This window comes from Ambystoma mexicanum, chromosome 2p, assembly GCF_040938575.1.
Source record: "Ambystoma mexicanum isolate Mex_15411 chromosome 2p, UKY_AmexF1_1, whole genome shotgun sequence".
Classification (NCBI taxonomy): Eukaryota; Metazoa; Chordata; class Amphibia; order Caudata; family Ambystomatidae; genus Ambystoma; species Ambystoma mexicanum.
In genome coordinates this window covers 1,452,218,932-1,452,246,668 of record NC_090923.1, presented here as the reverse complement: position 1 = coordinate 1,452,246,668, position 27,737 = coordinate 1,452,218,932, and the positions used below count along the sequence as shown (strand labels likewise).

Genomic DNA, 27,737 nt, shown 5'->3' with positions numbered 1-27,737 from the left:
TCTTTCTTCCTAGAAATAGCATTTAGTAGTTCCTGCGGGCTGGGTGTTATAGATTCTTCTGTAACATCCTCTGGAGAGTCAGTTGAGGTACTCGCTCTGGCCTTCCTTGCCTGTTCCTGTTTCTTCTTACTGGGAGGCCTGGGGGTGCTTGATACAACTCCAAGAGTTTTTAAGTCATTCCCCAACAGGACTCTCCCAGGCACCTCACTCTGAACACTAACAGGTATATTGACAGTCATGTTGCGCTGAATGAGAGTTGGTAATCTTGGAAGCATTTGAACAGGGCCTCCAGCAAGCTTAGTGAGGCCTTTGGGTGCCTTAGCAACATCCTCAGGTTTGAAAAGGATTCATCCACCACTGTAATGCTGGCCTCAGTGTCTCTAATGGCAGGGTCTCCCGACCATTTACAAGTACACTGTCCTTATAATATTCTTTTGTGTTATCTGGAATTAAATTATAGACATCTAAATTCTGCTGTTCCCACATACCCAGGTACACTAAAGAAACACTGGCAGAGACTTCAATGGGGTCTTCAGCCAGCAGTTGAAAGTTTCCATTTGCCATTTGTACTTCTCCCTCTGGGGAAAAGGCTAAGGAGACAGTGTGGACTCCTGAAGGTTTACCGTTGCATCTGGGATCCCCTTTCACATGGTCAGTAGACCCACAAGCATAACATTTTCCAAATGTTTTGACAAATGGGGGTTTCTGCTGACCCTCCTCTGGTTTAGCACCAGAGGTTTTACTAGCCTGATTCGGTTTCCCTTGTGGCTTACCCTTTTTCTGTTTGGGGCCCTCTTTTGGATTGGAGGTATGAGAATTCTCGTTGCCATCTTTCTTTTACTGCTTCAAATCATCCTTCTTCCGAGTTGCCCCAGAATCCTTGTGAGTAGCCCTATTGGCAACCCACAAGTCAGCAGCCTTTGCTAACTTCTTTGGATCAATTTCCTTAGACTCAGCCAAGTGCTGTCTCAGTTTAGGAGAGCAGGCATCAAAAATAGATTCTAACAAAAATAGATTTCTCATTCCTTCAAAAGTGTTACCTCTGTAACCCTTTACCCAACCATCTAAGTTCTTCAAACATTCACACACCCAGGTAGCCCAAAGGGTACCATCATGCTTTTTGAGGGTCCTAAACCTCTTAAGGTACTGTGAAGGAGTTTTCCCAAATCTAGCTATCTTCACATTTTCATACTCCAATCTTTCAAGTTTCCCCACCTTCATTACAGCATCAGTTGAAACCTAGGGGGCCTAGACAAAAGCCAAGGAAAACCCTTGAATCCCATAGTTATACCCAAAAGTAGCCAACCAATCCAAAATATCAAGTTTCACCTCATAGATACTCACAGCTACCCTAGGCATGCAAGGTCTCTTAGGGCTGGAAGACCTAGAAGACTCTGGGAGAGAACCATTTTCAAGAGACAATTTCTTCATTTTAAGAGCATGATGCATTTCCATTTATCTGAGTTTGATTCCTTGATGTTTACTTTGTTTGCATTTGGAGCCTTTTTAACTCTAATCCAAGTCTCATATTTTCAAGGGATACAAATTCTGGAATCAGTACTGGACCTGCTAGGGTCCCTGTGGCTAAAGGTTGAGGCCCAAGAGCAGGTAGAGGTGCAGTGGGGCTCACATCCTGAGACTCCTCTGACTCCTCAATAACAGAGTTAGACTCTACATCATCCTCCTCATCAACATTATCCACATTTTCTGAGAGATTAGGGTTTACAGCCCAATTTCTCATTCTTTCATGTTCCAACAATCTTTCTACCAATTCATTTTTCTTTCCTTTAACAGGGAGGTTCCTATCTTTACACATTTCCTTCAGTTGATCTACTGTTAAAATGTTCAGGGCCTCCTGTTTGTAGTTATCCATACTAGGCATTATCAAATTGCTTTTCTAGTGGTGCTTAGCCTTGTGAAGGTTACTATCTGAACAAAATTAAAGCATAACTCTCAGTGTAACAACTATGCAAGTTATCCTCACCGCGTGCCACTAGTGTTAGGCAAAGTTTGCATGCAGTACCCTCTGGGACCACTACACACAACTATGACTACAGGTTTAAGCAAAACCAACCTTTCGTATAGGTCTGCACCACACAGTTGTTGGTAGCGAGCTGAGCAGCCAGGCTTATCTCAAGAGGGAATGTGAGCTCATAAGGGCGTTACATAAAGGTCTAAAATGACAAGTATTCAGATAGACACTTATACTCAAGGTTTCTTGGTAAAAACACTTCTTAATTTATTACACAATCATTTATAAAGTATTCACTAAATGGGGCAACCAATATCACACAAAAATTATACTACAATACTGATTACTAAGCAGTTAAGCTCCCTTGAAGTAGGAGCAAAAAGGCATAAGTTAATCGAGCGAATATTACAGTTACTCTAAAACAGTGCAGATAGTTTGAGTTCACCAGAGGAGTTGATTCAATGCAATAGGTAGACCAAAGTCAATGGGCTAGTGTCTTGTATAAGTAAAAACAGTTCTGGTATTTAAAACAGAAAAGTCTTTGCCACGCTTCTTAGAAGTAGTTCACGGAAGAAAGGTTCATGTGTCGGGTCACAAGCTGACTAGGCCTGGAAGTTGCCAAAGTTGTACGCACTTTCGCAGTGAGAGTTAAGTTCTCTCGGTCGGGTTTTCACAGTACCTTATATTGAAGAAAAAGATGCAGCTGAAGACTTCTGTTCCTGGCAGTTCCTGCAGATCTCGCTGTTCCTGAGCCTCAGTCGTGGGGACTAGAGGGAGGACGTTGGGGGACTCCTGCAAAGCACGGGGACTGGTCACAAAGCTGACAAATTGGCAAATCTTCGATTCCGGTTGCTGTTCTTCGAGCACACAAGCTGGTGTCCTTCACCCTGGTTAATCCTAACCAGCTCCGATAATGGTATCCAGGTGGCTTACGAGTTGATTGGTCCCACCAACTTAAAGGAAGAAGTCGTCCTTGGAGGGGCTTCTATGTCGAGATGAACTTGGCTATTCGGACCTGCAGCAGCGTTCCACTGGGCAAACCAATGGTCCCAGTAGTTGCAGCAGCCGTCCTCTTCCAGCTCGTCTTTGGTTCTTTCGTTCCAGTGGTCGACTCTGCCTTTCAGTCCAAGAGACTTGCCTTAAACAGTTTTCCTCCTTTCATTCCAGCGTAGCTGCCAATCACCCAGCAAGGTGACTGTCTTTGCTGGACAATCAGCCTGCCAATCACGCCAGAGTGCATTTGGGTCTCCTAGGAGACTAAGGACAGGGAGTTTCGGGCACCTCCCTCACTTCCTGCCCACCCCAGACACTCGGGTGCCAGAGGAGGTCTTCAGTCCTGAAGCCCGCCAAAGGCATAGATACAAAGGGACCAAACCTGGTTTGGCACGCAGAGACAAACTCTAGAAGGACCTTTCCAAAAAGAAATGGCAAAGAAAGATGACAGGGACCTGTTTAAACAAAGGGGGCTTAGGCGCCATCTTGAAAAACATGGCTCCCGCTATTTTTAGCTGCTGGTGTTCGCGGTCGGGAAAAATCATGGTAGTTTGTTGTGAAACCACATGAGTTTCTAGACATAGGGGATACTAGGTAACGCCTCCAGCACTCTATTGTAAGATAGTGTGAGCTGGGTCTAGGAATTTAAAAAGACTAGTAAAGTCAATTTAACCTTACGTTCTCTGGGAAACAGTAGTTTATCCCAGAGAAGGTGTTTAAACCTTGGGAAGCCTTAAAAGCGTCCCCGTGTCACTGCACTGAGGGTGCTGTGTAACACACATGAAAAGATGATGCCTATGGAGTTATCTAAAACCCCATAATCAAAGAACACAAGAGTAAAACACACTCCAATATACATGAGAGAGTGAGAAAAAAGGCTCACACACTCTCCAAGTAAAAAATTCAAGTCCTCAAAGTCCAGCAAGGTTGCTTGGGGTCTCTAAGGTGAAGGGAATTAGCACATTATTGAGAATTCTCCCTAACATCCAATGACACAAATCATTTCCAAAAAGTCCCCTCACCACAGTGCTGGACCTTTGTAATGCTGAGAATTCAACCACGATGTTCTGTCTTCTTCTGGGCTCCCTGAAAAGGCACCAAATCCGCATTCCACCGTGAGAGAAACCTTTCCTAGAGCCTTCTTCATCGATCCATGCTGCAAAGTCCCTTCTGAGGTCTTGTTTTCAGTCTCCACAACAAGGAATCCACTGACCGGGTATTTGGCTGCAGACCCTGAAGTTCTCCTGCTGCAAAATCTCCTTCAATGTGTTGGCTTGGGTATGTACTTACCTTAAGCCTGTCAGGATTTCTGTGTAGCTGTGGGTTGTTTTCTGTGATGGGAAGGCCTCTGATCCAGTGCACCCAGTCCCACTGCTAGAATCCTGCTAGGATGTCTACTGCGAAGCCCCTGGACCCTCTTGTAACCTTAAAGTAAAGTACTCACCTGTTTGCCCAGTTTTCCTAAGGAACTCTGACTTTTGCTACTAAAGTACCTATTCTGACATTGCCTATTGGTCACTAATCCTAGTGAACCCCCTTCTGCCATTGAGAACACTCCACTCATGCTCCAAGAATAAGGGAAATACTTTCAAGGGATTGGGACTTCTGCCTAGAAAAGAAAACAAGTGTTTAAAAGTTACTTACTTGTAAAGAGTTGGTTGGTAACTGTAATTCTAAGAGTGAACAATTACAAAAGTTCTTATTGATCTTGAATGTGTGATGCACTATTCTTAAAAGTATGGATAACATATTTTATTCCTTAGCAACTGTTTTGGCAGTCTAATAGAAAGTAGATGTCAAGGTATTTTACTCTTCTGTGATTAGGTTGTGCCTCTTCCCAAAAGTAAAGTGTTGGTATCACCAGATTAGTGCTTTCAGGATAATTGTATGAGTGTCCCCCAACTGGGTCTTGCTTCCCCTGACTTGCTGCTAGCCTGTACAGAATAAGTCTACATTAGGTTGTTGCCTACCTAGAATAACCCTGAGTCATTCAGTAAAGTGTGACCAAGGGTTTTACTTTCCCCTTTATTGTGAGGTTAAAAAATATGTGGGTTTGACTTACCTTGTGTTAGCTGTGTGCCATCCAAAAATAAGTTACAAGAGTTACTGCTTATCTCTATGTTCCCTGAATTCAAAAGCACCTGTAATTGTATATTACATCCTTAGGTTTTACTAACCTAGTATAACTGTGTGCCATCACAAAAGTAGTTATAGGTTTTTACTGCACCTGGAATAAGTGTTGCACTATTCACCTAAAGTATGTTGTCCAGTTGACTGATTAAGTGATTTGTACTAAGAATCATTATACAACTGGAAGGGTCTACCGCCCTTGCATTACTGAATGTATTTGTGAAAAGCAACCATTGGTTATTACTCCCCAAGAATAGGCTTGACCTATACTGAATGTGTATTAAAAGGTTTTGACTTCCCTAAAACTACTGTTAGGTACTTCAAATAAGGTCTATACTTTTGTCTGTGTACTTTCAAGTATAGTGTTGTGTTTTTATACTGTGATTTCATATAATGTTTTAGTGCTTACTTAACCCTAGATTTATCTGGGCCTACCTGTATTTAAATAAATCCTTTATTTTTACAATACAAAGTGTTTCAGTGTTTCTTTGGATCAGTTGTATTACAATTTCACTTGTACTGATTCTACAGCCCTCTCTCCCTCTTAGAATAAGCCTGGCTGCTCTGTCTACGCTACCATGAACTCAGGTGGTACAGCCTTATACTAAGAGTGGAGTCTTGTACTGCCTCAGTTGAATGGTTTTACTAAGCCCTTAGTTGGACTTCGGAAAACCTGTCCTAACAGAGTCTGGATCAGGAGTCCTCTCTATTGTCGCCTAGTGCCTTGGGGCTGGTAGTCTAAACTCTTAATAGTTTGAGCACTGACTTGGAACTTTCAACAGTTAAATTCTTCAAAAACCTGTTTGATAAGGGCACCTCCCTGTACAGACTCCACTCCGAAAAAGGATACATATGGTCTTACAAAGCATTTTTCTTGTGTTTGGAGTGTACTACCCCTATTAAGTCTTCTAAATTACGTATAACCCTTTCTTCCCTAATTTGGGTACCTTACAGGGTATATACATATGTCTGACTCTTAAATACTAAAGTGGTAGGTAACTAATTTTGTTTTTCCTAAACTGTGGATGTATACATGTTTAATATTGATTTTACTTACCTAGTAGCATTTTGAACCTGATGCAATTATGTGTTAATAATTAGCACACGTTAGTACTTAACGGTGTAGTCTGCTGTTCCTTAACAGAGTTTGTAATTGTTAACTGTACTGCACAACCAAGCCTACCTCCTCCAGAGTCTAAGCCTAACTGTTCATTCACTCATTCTTTGAGATTTTAGTCAAAGACATGAGTGTATTCTGGTTGCACCTGTAGGTTGGCTTCTCAGAACACATCATTCTGAAAAGCCCTCTTAATGCTGATTTTGTCAGGTAGTTACACAAATGAAATAATAAATTGTAAAGGGAACTAAGATAGTTAAAATACCATACTGGGTGTTGCAGATAAGTGGAGAAAAGCAAGAGGGCATTGGGGAACCAGTGCAGTAAATTCCACATTCTGTCGCTTTCCTTAAATTTCCATCGCAAGGAAAGAGAGTACCATTCAATCAAGCAAAAAGCCTTTGCCCGTGGTGCCAACTGTGATGTAAAGATTATAGCACACCAGGGAATTGGAGAAGCGTAGCATAGATGAGTATTCAGTGGTGGGCACACAGACATCATAGATTCTGTGGTGATCTCCATCTTGAACATGCACCTTAAATATTGAACGTCCGTGCATGTTTGTTCATTGCAGTGGCACAGAACTCCAACAACGCAGGAGACGGACGGTTTTCAGGTGAAGAGGCCCGGGGATGTCAGTGTACGGTGCACGCTCCTACTCATGCTGGATTACCAGGTGAGTCTTCAGGTAGGGTATCCACACATCTTCCATTAATCATTTAAGGCTTAGTTCACAGGGTACAATTGTCTTTGAAGGTGATTGTTAAAACAAAAGATGTACTCTGCAGATCGTTTGTAAAGAAACCATTTTGCAGGTGGATATTTGGCTAAGAACTGCTACTTGCTAAAGTGAAAAGGTTGTTTGAAAATGTTTAACCTGAGAACAAGTTGAAAAAGCACTCTTGAGATGCAACAGGTGGCTGCATGTGTTGAGGTGCTATATATCTGCATAATGGTATACAATAGAACATTTTACTGCTGTCACCATGAAAAGTGGCACTGTGTGATATGGTATTGATGGGTAAATCTAAATAATTTTGTAATTTGCTGCATCATTCTTTGATTCTTCAGTAACCTGTGCCATTCTGTGGGTCAAAGGAAACTCCCACACACTTGCATGTTATTTTTGCTGGAGCAGAAGTGCAAGCTAACCTCCCACCTGACGTTAAAACCCATCACCCATTTCCCTGACTTCCCTGCACCTACACCCTGTTGTCTTTTCCACCTAAAGCCACCACTTCATGGCCCAAAGCACAGCTAACTTAACATCTCCATCACAAAACCCTTGATCCTTCTCCACTATCGCTCCTGTTAAGATGAATTTCCAGAATCTTGCCTGGTGGACAGATTTTAGGAGGCCGCCCTAGTTATCGTGAACAGGGGAAATGAGTGGTTAGCCAAACCCATCAAGCTAAGCGTGGCGAGTGGTCAAGGCTATTTTCAGTAGAGCGTGAGTGGGGTCAGGAGTCTGCAATGAGTCCACACAGTGAAACACACAATAATTCAATTAAGACAGGTAAGTACAAAATACTCTATTCTTTATTAGGCCCAAAACACACAGTAGGAAATGAAATAAGCAGGTGCTAATACCACACAACACTGAATTATAAAACATATATACAGTCACCTTCAGGTTCTTAGAAATGCATTCAATAACATAGACAACAAAAAGAAGGTAAGTAGCGATGCAGTAGAATACAGTAAGTTTGTTTGTTAGTTTGTTTATTTTATTTAGTATAGCGTCCAGACCCAGGGGTAAATGGGCGCTTAAGGACAGGTTACATAGTTACAGTATTACAGTATATATAAAAATAATTGCAATTATACAGTTGTGGCGGTAATATGCCATATGCAGTACATAAGCAGGTAGTTAGATTTCACGGTTAAACATTTCAGGGTATGTACAATAATATACAGTTAGTAATAGGTTTAGTCTATCTGTGGGTTGCCTTCTCCAGAAGCCAGCTAATGACTAATTTTCTGAACAATTGGAAGGTTTTGGCCAATTTAATACTCAGCGGCAGGGTGATCCAAAGTTGAGGGGCAAGGACAGTGAAACTCGAGCCCCCAGCTCTTTTGGTGGTGAATCTGGGCACGGTGAGGCAGAGAGTATTAGAGGATCTAGTGATTCTTGTGTTTGGTTTTAAGGTTTGAGTTTGTTGGTGAGGTAAGGGGGGGGCTAGGTGGTTTAGGGCTTTATAGGTAAGGCAGAGGGTTTTTAAGTCAATTTTTTGTTGAATGGATAGCCATTTGCAGGATATTCTTATGTGGGAGATATGCTCTCCCCTGGGAATATTTAATGCTGCTCTCAGTGCATTATTTTGGAGGATCTGAAGTTTCTTGATTATAGCTTGGCTGGCACCAAGGTAGAGGCTATTGCAGTAGTCAAGCTTTGATTGTATGAGGGCCCTGGCCAGAATGAGGCAGCTGTTCGTGGATAGAAAAGGTCTGCAGGCCCCAATTAGTTTTCCAGTGTAGGCGGTGGCAGAGGCGGTCATATTAACTTGTTTGGAGAGGTTGATATTGGCGTCGAGGTAGAAGCCTAGGGTTTTCACATTTTTCACGACTGGGATGGTGTTGCCATCTATGATGAAATTGGAGTAATCAGGGCTAAGTTTCTGTAAGTTGTTAGGGGATCTGACTAGGAGGAGCTCGGTCTTCTCATCATTCAGGCAGAGGCCGTGTGTGGCCATCCATGCCTGAATGATGGCGACGATTTCGTTAATCCTGGTGGCGTCTGTATGGTAGTTGCCAGTGATGGTGAGGAGTATCTGGGTATCATCTGTGTAGTTGGTGTAGGTGACACCCAGATGGTCCACTTTATCAAAGAGAGGTTTTGTAAAGATGTTATATAGGGTGGGGGAGACGCAGGACCCTTGTGGGACGCTGCAGGTGATGGGGATGGGGTCTGCTACATCCACAGATGAGAAGACCCTCATAGTTCTGTTGGCTAGGAAAGATTGTATCCACATGACAGCAGAGGGGGAGAAGTGGGCAGCAGATGAGAGGTGGTTGCAGAGTATTTTGTGGTCAACCAGGTTGAAGGCTGCTGAGAGGTCTAGGAGGAGTGGGATAGCTGTTTTGTTTTTGTCCTTGATGTCATCAATCTGACTTTTGAGGTCAACAAGGGCAGTTTCTGTTCCATGTTGAGGACGAAAGCCAGATTGACGCAGGCCAAGCAGTTCATTGGACTCTAAGTAATCTTGAATTTGCAGGTAGGCAACTCTGTCGAGGATTTTTAGCAGGAAGGGGACCGTGGTGATGGGCCTTTAGTTGGTGGGAATGGCAGGGTCGAGAGATTGTTTTTTAGAAGGGGGAGAACCCATGACTGTTTCAAGTTGTTAGGTACCGAGTTGGTCGAGAAGGATAGGTTTACTAGTTTGGAGATGAAGGGGGCTAGGTCTCGCGCAGCATCATTGATGATGTGGGCGGGGCAACTGTCCCCTTTGAAATTAGATGGTTTGAGGGATGCTATGATTTTTGGATTTCGGGTATAGTGACCATTTTGAATGTGAAGCCAGAAGTGTTGCTGGTTGGGGTGTGTGTGCTAGGTATGAAGGCGTTACTGTTTGAGAGTTGTAGTCTTTTGGACTCGATTTTGTTTTGAAGACCAGTGATTTTGTTAGCCAGGGCATTTTGGATGCTGGTGCACCATGACTTGTCCTTCACACAAGTATCGGTCGGAGGGTTGGGATTTTCTAATTCCTTCAGGATGGTGAATAGCTCTTTAGCAGAGGATTGGGCATTATTTATTCTAACATTGTAGGCTTCCTTTTTGGTGCAGATTATCTCTTTCTTGTAGTGGGAGGAGATGGTCATAAGATTGGATTTGTTTTCTGCTGAGGGGTTAGTTTTCCATAGGGTTTCCATCTTGGCTTTCTTTTTTCTAAGAGTTTTGAGTTCCGGTGTGTACCAAGGGTTCAAATGGGCTCTAGGTTTACCTTTGCGTAGCTTTAGTGGGGCAACGGCATCAATGGCGCTAGTTAGGGCATCATTGTAAGTGTTGACTAGAAGGTTAAGGTCAGCTGTGGCTGGGAGTGTGTTGAGGAGGGGGAGGATCAGAGGAGTGAGGGTCTCCGCAGTGATGTTGCGCTTGTTTCTTGTCAGGCAGGCTGGTGCGAGGGGGCGCTGCTTGGGGTTAGGATTGTTTAGGTTGATGTTGAATATTATGAGGGAGTGGTCAGTCCATGCAAGAGGTTGTGGGGCTTTGCAGGTGATATTGCAGTTATGGGCTGCGACCCAGTCAATGGTTCTACCTTTCCGGTGGGTAGGTAGTGTAATGATTTGAGTGAAGTTGTGCTCGGATAGGGCGTTAGCCAAAGAGGCGGCTGGAGTGTCATTAGGGTCATTATACCCTAGATTAAAGTCTCCTAGAATAATATTTTGGGAGTGGGGCTTGGAATTCTCTGCTATGAGAGTGGTAATGTCTTCCTCGAAGGAGCCTGTGGGGCCTGGGGGCCTGTATATTAGTTGCAGAGTAATTGTAGTCTTGGGGTAAGTTTGTACTTTGATGGTGAGGTGCTCACAAGAATTTAGCGAGGGGGAAATGATCGGTCTGATGTCGAGAGAGGATTTGAATATAATTGCTACACCTCCTCCGCGAGCATTAGGTCTGTCCGCTCTGAGAATGGAATAGTTGTCGGGAATAGCAAGAGTGAGGTAAGGTCCTGCTGCTTCATGTAACCATGTTTCTGTAGTAGCAAGGAAGTCGAGGTCTTCTGATAGGATAATGTCGGCAATTTCAGTTGGGTGGGCTACTAGGGATCTAACATTGAGTAGTGTACCTTTTAGAGAGTTGGTGTTAGTGGCATTAGCCACTAACTCCAATCCCTAAATCACTAAATCCAATCCCTATGATGAATTAGACCTTGTGCCCAAAAGTCATGAAGCTTCTTCTTAGGTGACAAGGGCTGAGGTAGGAAGAGTTCTTGTGCTGGTGAAGATATACAACAAAGTAACATGTAGGTAAAATGATATTCTTTCAGATACAGACTTTTAGATCCCACAATCAAAAAGCGATGGAATGGAATTACCAAATGTTATTATTTTTATTTTTTTATTTGGTTAGTTGATAAAATCAACTTTTCAAATATAATAGCATAACAGTACATATATTACATTTCTGTGAAATGTTTTTCTAAGGTTTGTTGTAAGGAGAACAGGGGGAGATGAATGTGCTGCAATTACGTACCCCCTGACTCCGATTTTCCTAGATAACTAGGTGGGTCGCCGGAGGTAGGTTTTCCCACCGTTGGTTGCAGTGAGAGGTCCCCAGAAACTGCAGGTGCAAGGATTCTTCTGGTCGGTCCCAGGAGCAGAGTGCAACCCTTTGCGAAGAAGAGATGCAGAAGGCACTGATGCAGACCTCCTCAGGAGGTGGGGAAAGGTGAGTTCCAGCAACAGCTACCACACACAGGTGACAGCACGTGTCCTTCCAGTCGTGGTTGAAGTGCTTCCAGAGTAGGATCCCTTGAAGCTGGAAAATAAAAATTCATCAGGAAGGCGTACTATACCACAGGCTGGCGACCACCGAAGTTCCAGCGACAAACGTGAATGGTGACGATTCCACCGAGGTAGCCCATTGCAGAGCTGGTCAGTCGACCGGCTGGTCCAGGCACACTTCCGAAGGCTCAGGACGGCTGGATCCTCGTGAATGCATCTAGACTGGTTGGTCCCACTAATCCAAGTGTTGAAGCACCGCAAAGGGCCTTCGCAGATCAGGTAGTCCAGCAGGGCTTCACCGGGCCAAACACAGGAAGGGGATGCTCGGCCTCTTTGGGAGTCATCCACAGGTCTTCAGTCGGCTGCTTGTCTACACAGGATACTTGGCTTCATCGCAGATCTGAAGAAATGGCTGCACGAGTCCTCCTCTTACCCTAAATCCTGGATATGCACCATTCAAACAGCTAGCAGTGGTCTAACCAGGGGCCACTGTGGGTTTCACTCATCCAACGCACCTAGGCTTTCAGGCAAGGAAGACATGGTATCAAGAATAGCAGACACAAGTGATCACAGTTCAAGGATGTTTATTAAACTGGATATGCAGGTTGGAATAAACGCCTAATCTAAATCTAAAACTAAGATGGGAGCCTGCTATGACCATCAAATGAAAAATAAGGCAGTCCTAGTTGTGTCTTGTCAAAATTAAAAGGGCCTATACTTTAAAAAAAACTGTTGCCAATCCTTACAACTAATACAAAAGGGTGTGGGATAGGATTTACAAGAAAGAAAGAAAGAAGTGGTCACAAATGATAAAGTCCGGATGAGGTACACCGGGGTCTCCCTTCCCCACGTTTTGAGCACAGGAGAAGGTGGGACTCCTGAGCACAGCACACGCTCGAGCTTTCTCAGCAAGAGACAACAGTTCCAGGTTCGGTTATGTGGATCTTTGGTGGTCAAGTGTCTTTTCAACAAAAAGTCTCTTGCCTCTGAGGATCTCATAGCCTCCAAAAAGAGTTCCTTGCTTCCGAGATGCCGATAGGTTCAAATATAACAAACAGTTCCTTTCGGGTTACATTTGAGGTGATGATTCTTCACCCATGAGTCCCCCTCTTGTGGGCGCAGACCCCTCTCGAATATCAGCCTCCCTCCCGTCTGGTTCAGTCTGGCTTATATTAAAAATAAAATTACTTCTCAATTGCATTCATGTGTCGTTGGGGTGATGGCTTCTCACCTCTGGATCTCCCTCTTCTGGACTCCAACCCTTTTCAAACGTTTGCCTTCCTCTGTCGGGTTCACTAAGGCCTTTTTCGGTAGGTATTGGCTTTTCACCCCTGGATCTCGCACTTCTGGACTCAGACCCTTGAACGTTTGCCTCCCTCCGACGGGTTCACTTTGGCTTTCCTTTTTCTCCTTGGCATTCACAAATCTGTGGGCCTCGTTACAAGTCAGCCGGTCCGGAAAGAACGGTGGCGGTAAATCCGCCGCTACCGTTGTTTCCAGACCGGCTGATTCCGAGTCCTGCATGCGGGAGGTGTCACTCTCGCCAGGTCTTTCTTCAATGTGCCACTTTGCGACTTTCATTCAACACATTTCGGTTTCTTATCGGTTCTCCCCTCGACTCACCGGCTGTGATGAACCGCTTGGCTTTCCTTGTATCTGGAGTCATGGCCGGTACCACGGTAGCATGCGTCTCCCTCGGTCCTGCTTAACAGCGTAGACATGCTCCCTGCACCATTGACATCTGCTGCAAGACACTTGAGCTATTGTTCGCGGTCTTACGATTCCTTTCAACAGAGGTCTTGCGGGTCTGGGTCGGAAAGGGCAAGGTCGCTTCTGTCCTTATCAACCTTTCGGTTCTCGCCGCCTTTCTCCTCCTCTTGAACAGCCGTGCCTGGATAGCTCTTTCATCATGCGGTCTGCCTTGCTCGTATTGTGCTCTCATGCTCCACCTTTTATCCCTGTGTGGAAAGGAAAGTGCTGTCGGGTGTGTAAGGTTCTGGTTAATTGGCTGACTTTGCCTGACCCTTGAGTTGGGACATTTCGGGTAAACGCCTTTAGTGTTAGTCCGTTGTCTTTTGTGTCGGGAGAAAGTGTTTGGGCCTCATTACGAGGTGGGCGGTAGCCATGGTGCTATAGCACCATGGCTACACCCTTACCGCATTCCGGGTCCGGGTTGGCGAAATAGGGACTTACCGGGTCATTCCAACCTTGGAGGACCCGGTAAGTCCCCATTCCGAGAACCATTCCCCATTCCCATTCGAGCCCCCATAGGGCTCAATGGGAATGGGGATGAAGCTAATAGTGGGCCCGTTATTAGCTCCCTGGTTCCTTAGCGGCTCCCGCTAAGGGCTTCTGCTAAAACCAGGCGCCCATAGAGGGACCCGCTAAGGGACCTCGGAATAGGGTGGTAAGGGTTTACCGGCAACGGTTTCCATACCGGTGCCCGTTAACCCTTACCGCCCACCTCGTAATGAGGCCCTTTGTGTCGGAAAAGGGTATCCGTGGCACAACACAGTAAACTTCTCTCAACATAAATAAATCACGAAAATGAGTTGAAAAGAACATAAATCCCAATTCTTTACTTTCTACAGATTTCACTTCAAGAAATAATTAGCGCTGGTCAGTGTACTCATTTGTAGATATAGTGCTGTGCAATTTTGAGTTAATTTTTTTACAAATGTGTGCAGATGCATTCTCCATTATTATTTCTGCCACACTTTTAAAATAAACAAGGGTGATTTTGCTGTTTGTTTTTCAGAACACCCCCGCCACCCCTCCCTGACCTACTGTTAGGCAGAATTGCTGCAGTACCCTCTGGGACCACCACATACAATTAGGACTACAGGTGTAAGCAAAACCAACCTTTGGTATAAGTCTGTACTACACAGTTTTTGGTAGCGAGCTAAGTAGCCAGGCGTATCTCAAGAGGGAATGTGAACAGTACAAGGATGTTACACAGAGGTCTTACAATCACAGTGGTTCAAGTAGACACTTATTCTCAAGGTTTCTTGGTAAAACACTTATTAATTTATCACACAGTCATTTAGAAAACATTCACTAGGAGGCAACTTAATATTATACACAAACACACTTCAATACCATACCAATACGTTTCTGAGTAAATTAGGCTCCCCTGAAATAGGAGCAAAATGGCATTTCAGTTACTTTGAATGGGAGTAAAAAGGCACAAGTTGATAGAATAGATCACAAATACTTTCTTAGACAGTGCAAATAGTTTCAGTTCACTAGAGGACTTGATTCAGTTCAATAGGCCTAGGCCAAAGTCAATGGGCTAGTGTCTTGGATAGGAATGAGCAGTTTTTGTAGTAAACGGTAAAGTCTTTGCCAATGTTCTCAGAAGTCGTTTGTACGAAAAAGAATCATATGTTGGTTCACAAGCCGATTAGGCCTGTAAATTGGGAAAGTTTCACGAACTTTCACAGCGAGAGGTAAGTTCTCTCAATCGGGTTGGCACAGTATTTTAGCATGAAGAAAAAGATGCAGCTGAAGACGTTGGTTCCTGGCAGTTCCTGCAGATGTCACTGTTCCTGAGCCTCAGTCATGGGGACAAGAGGGAGGGTGTCGGGAGACCCCTGCACTGCACGGGGACGCATCAAAGAAGCTAGCAAAATGGAAGATCTTCGGTTCGAGTAGCTGTCGTCAAGCACATAAACTGGTGTCCTTCCCCCTTGTTAAACCTAACAAGCTCCGAGAATGGTATCCAGGTGGCTTATGAGTTGATTGGTCCCACCACCAACTCAAAGGAAGAAGTTGTCCTTGAAGGGGCTTCTCTGTCGAGATGAACGTGGCGATTCGGACCTGCAGCAGGGCTTCACCGGGCAAACCACCGGTCCAGGAGTTGCAGCAGCCGTCCTCTTCCAGCTGGTCTTTGGTTCTTTTGTTCCAGTGGTTGACTCTGCTTTCCAGTCCAAGAGACTCACCTTTTAAACAGTTTTCTCCCTTTCATTCCAGCCTAGCTGCCACTCACCCAGCAGGGTGGCTGTCCTTGCCGGACAGTCAGCAGCCAATCACGCCAGAGTGCATTTGGGTCTCAAGGAGACTAAGTAAGGGAGTTTTGGGCACCTCCCTCACTTCCTGCCCACCCCAGACACTCGGGCACCATAGGCGGTCTTCAGTCCTGAACCCAGCCAAAGGCGTACGAACAAAGGTACCAAGCCTGGTTTGGCGCGCAGAGCCAATCTAGAAGGACCTTTCCAAAAAGAAACGGCGAAAAAAGAAGACCTGGACCTGTTTAAACAAAGGGGCTTAAGGGGCCATCTTGAAAAACATGGCTCATGCGATTTTTAGCTACCGGTGTTGAGGAAAAATCATGGTAGTTCATTGTAAGGCATTTTGATAGGAAAGGGTAGCATTTGACTGCTACATGAGTTTATAGACACAGAGGATACTAGGTAACCCCTCCAGCACTCTATAGGAAGATAGTGTGTGCTGGGTCTAGGAATTTAAAAAGACTAGTAAAGTTAATGTAACCTTACATTCTTTGGGAAACAATAGTTTATCCCAGAGAAGGTATTTAAACCTTGTAGAAGTCTAAAAAAGACATTCCTGTGTTACTGCATTGAGAGTGCTGTGTAACACACATGAAAAGATGCCTATGGAGTTATCTTCAGGAATGGCTGCTTAGGTGCTAAGCTCCTGTGCCAACTGTAGCTATTTGAATACTATCCATCTTCATTATGGCTGAGGAATCACTTGTGATTAAAACTGTTCAACCAGCCAAAAGGCAGAAAGGAGAGGAGGAGGGACGTGATGACAAGATCTTGGACATGCTTCACAGATTGATGGCTGAAATGTCTGACATCAAGGCAAAGCTGATCACCTCTGAAGAGAGATACTTGGACCTTACCTCAAAGGTAGTTTCTATGGAGAAACACCTTACAACAGTGGATGACCAGGTTACTCGTTTGGCGGATCGAGTAAGACATCTGGAAGAGGTGAATGAGAAATTGTCATCAAAACTTTCTGAGCAAGAACATTTTTCAAGGCGCAACAATGTGAGGATTGCTGGTTTTCCTGAAAATGCTGAGCATGGTAATCCTATCGCATTCCTGGAGAAAGCACTTGTTTCCATGCTGAATTTGGACCCGAAGCAGCCATTGGAAATTGAGAGGGCACACAGGTCGCTTGGTCAGAAGCCCGCCCTGGGCCAGAGACCTAGACATTTTATTGTAAAGTTTCTGAGATACCCAACAAGAGAGCTCATTCTGAGAAAATCCTGTGAAAATGGTGATCTTGCCTGGGGTGGACACAAAATAATGATTTTTGCTGATTTGAGTAAAGACATTATGGAGAAAAGGAGATGCTTCCAAGTAGCTAAGGAGAAAGCAAGAAGCAAACATCTTAAATACTATATGATCTACCCTGCAATACTCCGTATTGTGGTTGAAGGCAGAGTACATTCATTTATGGATTGCAGGCAAGCTGAAGCCTTTTTAACTGACCTGGATGTGGAACCTATGGAAGCAAGTACTGCACTTACTTCTCAAAAATCTACGCAACAGAAAAAGAAAAGGGATAAATAATAGTACTGAATTGCGCTTGTTTGTTTTATTTATTGTTGTGTGGTATTTATTTTTATTTTTATTTATACTGTAATATTTCTCTCAGAAATCTATGGGTTTTTTTTTTAATGTCAAACCGTTAGTTTAAAACGGTTTCTTTTTCTCAAGCACTGTTGTAAATTCGGCATGGCCATGGGAATCTGTTAGAAGAAGGCACCTTCTGTGTTTACTTGTAAGCGTGCCGTACGTGATGCGGTGCATGGCGTACTACGCATTGCTTACGGAGGCCTGGCGAGTGGATTGCGAGGAAGGGTCGGTCTTCAGCAATTGGAAGTAATGTAATTGGCCATGACGGTGATGGACAAAGGCATGTGAACTTGGATGATCTCTAGGGTACATGGTCAAGCGGATTTTTTTCCTGTGATGAGCGGCTCTGACGGAAACAGTGATTTTCGATGTCGGGAAAAAGGTATGACTGAGTCTCTCAATTGATATGTATATGGAGCTGTTTACCGGTCCTTGGGGGCTGCTCATATCGCACAGCACTATCGTCTCACTTGTGCTGACACTGAGTTTTTTTTTTACTCATTTGTATCTCACGCAGCCTTCCCATGCGTGTTGGCGCTCTTGTTCTTCATCTTGGTGAATGTTTTCTATCCCAAGCTTGTTTGTGATCAGCAACTTGAGACATGTATGCGGCCTTGTACATCTTTACGCACAGCCCGTTACATGATGTATGGTAATGTTAGGAACAACCAGCTCCTACCAGTCCTCCAACTATGCGCCATACCTGTCTGTGTGGCTCTTTCAAAATGGGCAATAACTTTCAAGTAGGGGGTAAACAGTGAAATGGTGTGGTGCTGCCACCTGCAATGCAACGTCAATGTGTTTCTGTCAGCGGCATGAGCAGTGCATTTCACAAAGAAGGCACACCATTTCTTTCACCGTCATTTGTGGCTCGTTCATCATCAGTGCCCCAGGCTTGAGATTTGATTTGTCGGGGCTTTTCAATTCATAAAGATGCTTCCTAATAATCCGAGAAACACAGGAGGTTACTGTGACATTTATACAACCTGCACATTCTATGACTTCCTTTTCTCTCTCTTTTGCAATATGAGGGTAAATGTATTATTAGATCTTGTGGGATTTTGGTATAATTTTTGAAAAATGCTCATAAGAATGACATGTGATACAACTGAACATTTACCTTGGTGTTAGTGGATTGGTGGGGAAGTATATGTTTTTGCTTACTACTTGACATGTGATGCTTTTATGTTGATAATGTATTCCGGGGCGCCTTTTCTCTGGGTCTTGTGTGTCACTGTTTGTGCACTAGTTTCGGGAGCACCCTTGTAGTAATACATATTGTGGTTGCTGGGGTTAGTGCAAGTAGTCTATGGCACTGTTGTTATGGCTAAGCGGTTTGGTGGTGTGTGTTTAATTTTCTCATGTGATCTAGCGATCTTGTGCTGATGTGTGTACTGTGATAAGGTTGTCTATGTGCTTTTGTGTAGGGCTCATGTGGAGTACTACTCTCTTTCCCTTTCTCTTCTATTCAGTCGTTTGCGCACTGTAGTCACTGTGCCACTAAGCACGGACGAGACATTGTTTTATATATATCTTGATTTGGTCATAGGTCGCTTGTTTTGAGTGGCTGCTGATGGATAAATGTTTGTTTGCAGTGGTGAGTTTGTCTGAGACTATATACATAGTAGCGCCAACATTTTTGGAGTGATGGGTCTTTTGGGGTTTTGTTGAGGCTTCCTCAGGTTCCTGTTTGGTGGGGAATATTACTCGTTGTTCACGACTTGTACTTGTTGCACTGTCTAGATGGATAGTTTATACCTTTTAAATTTGGGCACAGCTTTCTGGAGGGTGGTCATGAATAGGTCTAGTTTTGTATATATTGTAACTCATAGTGGGCCCAATCGCTGTTGGGCTCTTTTTTGTTCAATTTACTTGTATCTTTGTGTCTTTTGTTTTGTTTGTCTGTTTAGCAAGGTGTGTGTTGTTTTTTGCTCTGACTCGATTATCCATTGTCAATTGCTTATTGTTTATCATTTTGATGTAATGCACTTTATTGAGGTCATGTGAATGGTGATTCTGCTGATTTTTGCTTTAGAGGGAACTAAAGTATGGGCTTATTGACTATTGGTACTTGGAATGTTAAAGGTATGAGGTGTCCTTCTAAAAGGAAAAGAATTCTATCCAGATTATGGAGGGAAAAGATTGATGTGGTTCTATTTCAAGAGACACACCTTGAGGATGGCACTGAGAACCTCCTTACTAATTCTAGATATACGAAGGTGTGGTCGAATGGTTATTCTACTAATTCACGAGGAGTTGGAATTTTGGTTAGAAGGGGGTTGGGTGTAAGTATTGATAAGATGGTTATGGACGATGCAGGTCGGGTCATTTTAGTTGATTTGAAATTTGAAGATAGGCTGTTTACAATCGGCTCAGTTTATGGCCCATGTGCAGTGGGGGTCTCTTTTTTGATACTGTAACTAAACTACTTCTGGCTGACATGAGGGGAGAAGTAATCATTTTAGGTGGGGATTTCAATTGTGTTATGGACTTCAAATTGGATAGATCTTCGGCGTGCTCCTTTACTGGCCACAGTTCTAGTAGAGAATTTTGTGATTTTGTGGATACCTTTGATTTGATTGACTCTTGGAGAGTCTTGCATCCGAAGACAGTAGAGTATTCATTTTACTCTCCGGTTCATGATTCCTTTTCAAGGATTGACTATTTACTTATATCAGATCATATGGCTGAGACGATAATCGAAGCTAGAATGTGTGAGCGGCATCTTTCGGATCATTCTTTAGTTTTGGTTAGATTGTGCCTTGCTCCGCACTCTCCGGATTCTGCTAGGTGGAGGCTAAAACCATTTGTTCTGAAAGAGGAAAAAGCATTACAAACGCTTTCTGGTTTTGTGTCAGACTATTTTGCTGTAAATAAGGGTTCGGCTGATAGTTTAATGGTTTGGGATGCGTTTAAGGCCTCAGCTAGGTGTGAATTGATTACTTGGACATCTAGAGTGAGGAAGGAAGGGGAGGCAAAAATGAGAGATCTTGAGCTGGATCTGGGTAAATCACAATCGGCTTATGCTCGTACTGGATCAGTGAGGGATCGTTTAAAGATGGAAAGGTTGTATGAGCAGTTGCGTCTGGAGTCTGAGATTCAAGCAGACCGTGGGACTTTTTATTCTAAACAACGCTTCTGGGAGAGAGGGGATTCTGGAGGTAAATTGCTTGCGAATAGGTTGAAGTGTTTGTGCGAGAGGTCTTTTGTCCAGAAAATAAAAGATGAGTCTGGTAGGATTATTGTGAAAAGGAAGGATATTGGTGAGTGTTTTCGCAATTATTATGAATTGTTATACTCTGAAGAGCATGTGCTGTTAGAAAGTGATCTGGTGGAGTTATTTGATAAGATTGAAGTTCCTTGTCTGTCTGATGAGGCCAGAGAATTTCTGGATGCTCCTATTTTAGTGGAAGAGGTGATAGAGGCCATTATTAAAATGAAGTCTGGTAAGTCACCTGGCCCAGATGGACTGCCGACTGAGTTTTGCCAATCTTTTGATGAGCAGCTAGCTCCAGAATTATGTGAACTCTATAATCGGTTTCTTATGGAGGGTGTTTTATGTCCTTCAATGAGGGAGGCAGTGATTACGGTAATCCCCAAGGAGGGGAAAGATGCATCGAATTGTTGTAATTATCGCCCCATTTCACTTTTGAATGTGGATGCAAAATTATTTACGAAAATTTTGACTTCCAGGTTGGATAAATATATGGGTTTGTTAATTGGTAGGTCTCAAGTGGGTTTTATGAAGCAACGTCATGGATATGATAATATTAGGACTCTCTTGGATATTTTGAATTTGTCATCCTCAGGAATTGATGATTTGATTTTCATATTTCTTGACGCTGAGAAGGCATTTGATAATGTGGCTTGGGCTTTTTTAAATGTTACTTTGGTTAAGATGGGTTTTGGTCCCCTATTTATAAATGCTGTTGGGGCATTACAGTCGGGTATTAGTGCAAAGGTCTGGGTGAATGGGGTACTTTCATCTTCTTTTAGATTATTTAAAGGCACACGTCAAGGATGTCCACTATCACCTTACCTTTTTAATTTGGCTCTTGAGCCATTTTTGTCATATATTCGGCAGTCGGATTGCCTATCCGGTTTTATAGTTGTTGAAGTTAAGGTTTTGGCGTATGCTGATGATATAGTTATTGTTCTTAGTAATCCTGTAGAGGGGGGAAACATCTTGAAGAATATGATTTCTGAGTTTGGTGGGCTCTCAGGTTATAAAGTTAATTGGGAGAAGACGGTTGTGTTTCCAGCTCGAGACGCTCAGGTGTGTAGACAATTATTAGATTGGAATTGTAAATGGGAAAACTGTAGGGTGAAATATTTAGGTGTCTTTTTGTCTAGAGATGTGAAAGGTATGGCGGAGTTCAATATAGATAAAGTTCTGGAAAGCATGAGGACTATGCTCCGTAGGTGGAGTAGACTCTCTTTATCCATCTGGGCAAAGGTTAGTGCTATTAAAATGGTACTCCTACCTAAGGTTCTGTACATTATTCAATCGCTACCTTTAAGGTTTACGAAAAAAGTTTTGGGCTGTGTGGATAGGGTCTTTCAGGAGTTTCTATGGGGAGTTTCAAGGAAACCAAGGATACCCAGGTATTTAATGGTTAGGAGTGTACATGAGGGGGGTTTTGGTTAATTACTACAAAAGTTTTTTGATTAAAAAATGTGTATCCTATTTCTCGTTGAATGAATCAGACATTCCAGTTTGGGCTCAGATAGAAGAGTTTAAGATGAGACCCTTCCGAATTGAATCACTGTACTCTCTTGGAAAGTTACCTAAATCGGTCAGTACATTGCAGGCTGTCCATGCTTCCAAAGATGCAGTCACATCATTGATTGTAAGTGGAGGGCAGGGACTTCATTTCTATGGGGAGGCCTCCATTTGGCAGAATCCGGGGTTGCAGATCAATAATAAGATGCTATGCTGGAGGAGTTGGATGAACAAGGGTATATTACTTATTAGAGACATATGGGATGATGACGGTATGATATCTTTTGAGTCTCTGAAGCGGAAGTTTATGCTACATAATAGGGAAATGGGGAGATATAGATTGTTGAGAAATTTGATTTCTGAGAGAGTATTAATGCTTACTGACCCTTTGTTACAAAGACCAGAAAGGTGTAGTTTTATTGTAGTTGCGCCTCGTGCAGTGTCTAGTTATTTGAGCTTGTTCCCGGTAGAAGAGAAATTTAGATCTTCATGGAATGCTCTTCGACTTATGTGGTGTGCTGAACTGGGTGGAGATATTTCTTTGCAGGATTGGGAGGTTCTATGGAAGGTTCCAGTTAGGATGAAAATTGATCAAAATTCACGATATATTCAACAGAGGATTTTGGGCTGTCTGTTTTGGACTCCAGTTAAAATGCACAGATTTGGTTTAAGGGAGGATAGTATGTGTTGGAGTTGTTCTACAGAGGAAGGCACTTTGCTTCACATGTTATGGGATTGTTCGAGGGTTAAAGGTTTTTGGAGTGAGGTTTTGGATAGAGTTGATTTGGTCGGGAACATCTTTTTTCCAAGGACACCATCATCAGTTCTTTTGAAATCACCAGTGGGCACTCGTCACTTTAGCTATGCGACTCTGTGTTGGGCTAATAAGGTGTTTTTGGTGGCGACTCGTCAAATTTTACGCCTCTGGAAAACGAGAAAGAAAACAAGTATTGATGAATGGTTATCGCAGGTGCAGTTGCTCTCAAGATTTGAGAGGATTAAATATTATGCTTTACATAAAGAAGAATTTTATAAGGAACAATGGGAGGCTTTTAATGAACTCTATGTGTGAATTAAGTGCTGATGGGCGATGGTTTTTGTTTCAGAGTGGTTAATTTACTATTGTGTTCTTTTTATTGTGTTTGTCTTGTGCTGTGTGTTTGTGTTTTTTTTTTTTTTTTTCCCTCGGATTTTTGGCTAGTTATCATTTCAAATTAGGTTTGTTGCGATTAGTAGAGATAATTGATAGGTTTTTCTTATTTATTCTGTACTATTTGTATCAACTTGTATAATGCTTTTTCGTTTTATTTGTCGTTTTCTTGTTATCATAATTGTTGTTTTGGAATGATATGTATTTCTTTTGATAAAGTTGTCAAAAAAAAAAAAGATGCCTATGGAGTTATCTTAAAACTCCATAATCAAAGAACAAAAGAGTAAAACGTAAAACACACATCAAAATACATTAGAGTGGGAAAAAAGGCTCATACTCTTTCCAGGTAAAAAAAGATCAAGTCCTCAAAATCCAGCAAAGTTGCTGGGAGTCTCTAAGGTGAAGGGAATTAGCACATTTATGAGAATTTTCCCCAACGCCCCCCCCCCCCAACCCCCCCCACTACTATGGTCTGGGTTGAGGAATTCTGACAGAAAAATTGGAATGACTTGGGAACTTTGGATTTTAGATCCCCCTCCACTGAAAGGCCTGTGTTGGGGAAGCTGGATGGTAAAAATTGGGATGATTTGAGAATTTGGGATGTTCTGCCCCCCACCCCACTTAAAGGCCTGTGTTTGGGGAAAGTTGGGCAAAAAGATTGGACTGATTTAAGAACAAAGACATCCCTCTTCCTTAAAGAAGTCGGGGTCAACAGGACAAAAAGGATTACCCAATTAAATTATAGGCTAAAGTTTCTCAGCGCACACTGGAAAGTGAGCTTTGTTCATTTCAAATTTTAACACAAATCACCCCGTAGTGTTCCACCAAAAATGTATCTTTTTACCTAAGCAGACTAAGGATCTACATAGTTTCCTCCTCCCCCCGCCCCCACCCACCATGAAGGGAAATGATTTAAGGCAAGCAGACTCCTCCACCTTTTGGTCTCCCAGGGCTCAATTCTGCTTACATAGAAAGCCTCTGTTTAAAGTTCAGGAAAGCCAGCCGCATGCCAGAACACGCTGGAAAGATAGAGCAGGGGTCTGGGTCACTACACTCTCAAGGATGGCCTCCCGCTCTCAACCATAGGATCCAGTCAGCTTTTTTAGGCCTTCTTAGAAATAGACAGCTCCACCCATCTCAGCAATCTCCTCTAGTGTTCCCTTGCAGCGGTCAGATGGTAAGTTTCATCAGCTCTCTTCGATGGTAAATTTCAACAGCTCTGTCCCTTCCTCCTAGTGCATTCCCCCTTACTTAGCAGCAATGTCACCATCAAGCTTACAATCTTGGGAGGAGTATCGGATTAGTTTGCAAGCTATGTGCGATGACCTCTGTGGTTTCTTTATCAACAAAATTGAAACAATCAGAAAGGAGATTATGAACAGGCCGGCGATGGATCAAAATATAAACAAGACACTCAATAGTGAGATTTCAATATGCCCTACTGTAAGGGATACGGCTGTTCGTTTTTCTTTTTTTAGCCAGACAACCAAGAGGAAATGAGCAGATAGTAGCACATCTTAAATCAGCCTCCCCTCTTGATGTCATTCCTCTGCATTTATTAAAATGGGCAACTCAGTATTTCTTTGGGACCTTGGCTGAAGCAGTAAACTCATCTCTAGTCTGGGGTCAAATCCCTAAGAAACTAAAAGAGGCTCTGGTGATACCCCTTTTGTAAAAAAAAACATTCTTGAACGCATCAACTTTGGCGAACTATTGCCCTATTTCGCTGCTCCCCTTCCTTATGAAGGTTTTGGAAGCCGTAGTCACTCCTCAATTGAGGGACTTTTTGGGAGGACAGATGATTTTGGATAGCTGCCAGATGGGTTTTCGGCCAATGATGGGCACTGAGTCGGTTCTCGTGTCAGTGCTCGATGACCTTACCATGATCAGAGACGAGGGGGGCATGGCAGGTCTTATGTTACTGGACCTGTCGGCCGCCTTCGATACTATTGATAATGGAATCTTGGTGTCCAGGCTGAAGGAAGCAGGGCTCTCTGCAGTGTTTTGGATTGGTTGCGGGTGTTTTGGGTGTTTCACTCTCAAATAATTTCAATTCCCCCCTATCGCTTGTCCCCGGTTGCAAGGACATGTGGGGTGCCACAGGGGTTAGCATTGTCTGCTTTGCTTTTTAATCTTTATATTCGCCCCCTGATGACACTTATCCGCTCATTTGGTTTCAGGGTTTTCTCCTATGCGGATGACACCCAAATTTTGTTTAGGCTGCAGCCCGACCAGCCATAAATTGGCAAGAGCTTAACAAATTGCCTGGAGGCAATTCAAGGCTGGATGGAGGCAAATTGGCTTAAATTAAATGGCGGGAAGACTGAGATCCTGATCACTGGCCCCTTGGAGGCAGCTTGCGAATGGACCTCTGCATTTTGGCCAGCTTCACCAAGGTCACTACCAGAGCCAGCAAAAATGGTCCGAAACGTAGGTATTAAAATACCTCAATCTCTGCCTATGGAGGTTCAAGTTAATACAGTGTGCGACCTAGGGCTTTTCAAACTCAAGCAACTGAAGAAAGTTCTCCCCTTTGTGCCTGAAAAATGTCATGCACAGATAGTGGCTGTGGGTATCAACAGCAGCGTTGACTAATGTAATGCGATTTACTTGGCACAGCCGTCCTACCTTATTCATCGCCTGCAAGTACTGCAAAATGCAGCAGTGCGCCGGTGAAACATATCCACCCTGGAAGAGGGGTAACCAGGGCACGGCAATCTCTACACTTGCTGCCCATTGAGGTTAGGGTTAGATTTAAATCATTGTGCCTGATTCATCGTGCACCGAACAGCAAAGGATGTCTAGCCATTCAAGAGAAGCTCCATATTTACACCCCAAGCCGGACTCTGAGATCTACAAACACTGCACCTTTATGCGTGCCTAGATACAGAAGGGAGCGGCTTGGTGGAAGAGCCTTTTCTGGCGCTGGACCTTGGCTTTGGAACTCTTTGCCACAGCAGCTAAGACCTAACATAGACTTTGCATCTTTCAGGAAATAACTAAAAACCTTTCTTTTCACATAGGTGGCTCCTTTCCCAGTATTTTTCTCTCCTCAGTATCTCCTACCAGTGCCATGATGCCTTTGGCGACAGTGCGCAATAGAAGAAACTATTTGATTGATTGATTGATTGATTAATTGAGTACCCTGCAGGAGTTCTTGCAACTAGGATTGGACTGTTACCCTGCTCTCTCCTCCCAAATATAGCCTCCAACTAAGAATTGGTTTAGGGGTCTGGAGCAGACATATGTCAATTTTCATTTACAATCCCCATTTGTTCTTATGTCAAATGTTGGCAAAAATCTAGTTATGTGTAAAAACCTCACAATTTTACTCACAACTGCCATATTATATATATATTTTTTGATTCAGCTAATCATGAGGAATTAAGATGACAGCCAGGTCCACACCATTTTGCACGGCCGTGTGGCAATTTTCTGCCGTTTTCACTGAAAACATAACAGTTATGAATATCTAATTTTTTATCCATATTCCTAATTTTACCCTCCACCCGATCACCAACTCTCACATTCGGAACATTTTCAGATCAGCCAGTAACCCATTTTAGATGGCGATTACAGTTCCCTGAGTCGTAGGTGGATGAATTTTATATCAACATCACTTGGAAATGACCTAAAAATTGAGACATAAAGACAATCCAACTTATGGTTGCTGAGAAAAAGGCCAAAATGATAATTGTCCTTTCAAATTAACAGTAAATCTTCATGTTGCACAAATGGCAATTCCCTTGCCTCCAGGCCATTTGTTCTCACTTAGCCAGCCTGTAACCAGAGTTTTTTTTTTATTAGTCTCTGTGTTGGAAGCTTGCTCTTAATTGTATTGTCTTCACAGCTCCCCTCTACATTGTGGTCATGCTTCAGACAAGGGAAATTGTGCTGCAGAGACAGCAAGTCTAAAGGACACTTGGTTTCCACACCTTTCAGAGGCCACACTTTATTGCAGTTGTAAACAGCTGGGGAGGGATGTAAGAACCAGCCTTGCAGTGGGGGAGTTCTTTGTGACATGTATCCCACAGCCAGCAAAAGGGGTTGCCTCTAGCCTGCATAAACTTTTTCATGGAAACAAAGTGGGGCTTTTCTTTTGAAATGTCTGCTGGTATTTTGTATGCGAAACATAATATACATAACTTTTTTGTCAACATGTACCGTGTCTTTTCCCTGACATTTGTATGTTAGCTGGGGTACATTTTACACATTCAAACTGCAAAAACACATGAAAAGCTGTTTTTGTGTCAGTGTTTAAAAATCCTGTGTTTCATGTGAAAGGGACCTTTGAATTCCTTCTTCCTTTGTGGATTAAAATGCTGCTTTTTCCTTTGTTAATGACAGGTAGGTCTTTTTGACATGGCCCTTCAGTTTCACCTGCCAACACACATGTAAGGCCTTTTTTGTGTCAGTGTTGGAAAATCCTGTTTTTCATGTGAAAGGGACCTTTGAATATGCCTTGCACTCCCATATATGGGAAGCTATCTCCAACTACCTGAACAGTGCCAGCTGCCTTGGAAATGTGGTTATCTATACTTTGTACTGAGGTGATGTCTTTGTAAAATGCGATAGAACTTGTATGTCAAGCAATGTTATTC

The 27,737-nt window shown here is 43.2% G+C and overlaps 1 protein-coding gene across 6 annotated transcripts in view; it reads left to right on the top strand.

Annotated features, from left to right (window-relative positions):
* Nucleotides 1-27,737, top strand: part of SMARCD3 (SWI/SNF related BAF chromatin remodeling complex subunit D3) — a 764,638-nt gene that overhangs the window by 506,380 nt on the left and 230,521 nt on the right. For 4 of the 6 annotated variants that reach the window (XM_069646019.1, XM_069646022.1, XM_069646023.1 and 1 more), the window contains one exon: nt 6,787-6,900. In XM_069646019.1, the coding sequence (XP_069502120.1) occupies nt 6,787-6,900 (114 nt within the window). The remainder of the gene's footprint in view (nt 1-6,786; nt 6,901-27,737) is intronic. The other 2 variants (XM_069646020.1, XM_069646024.1) reach the window with 1 other exon arrangement.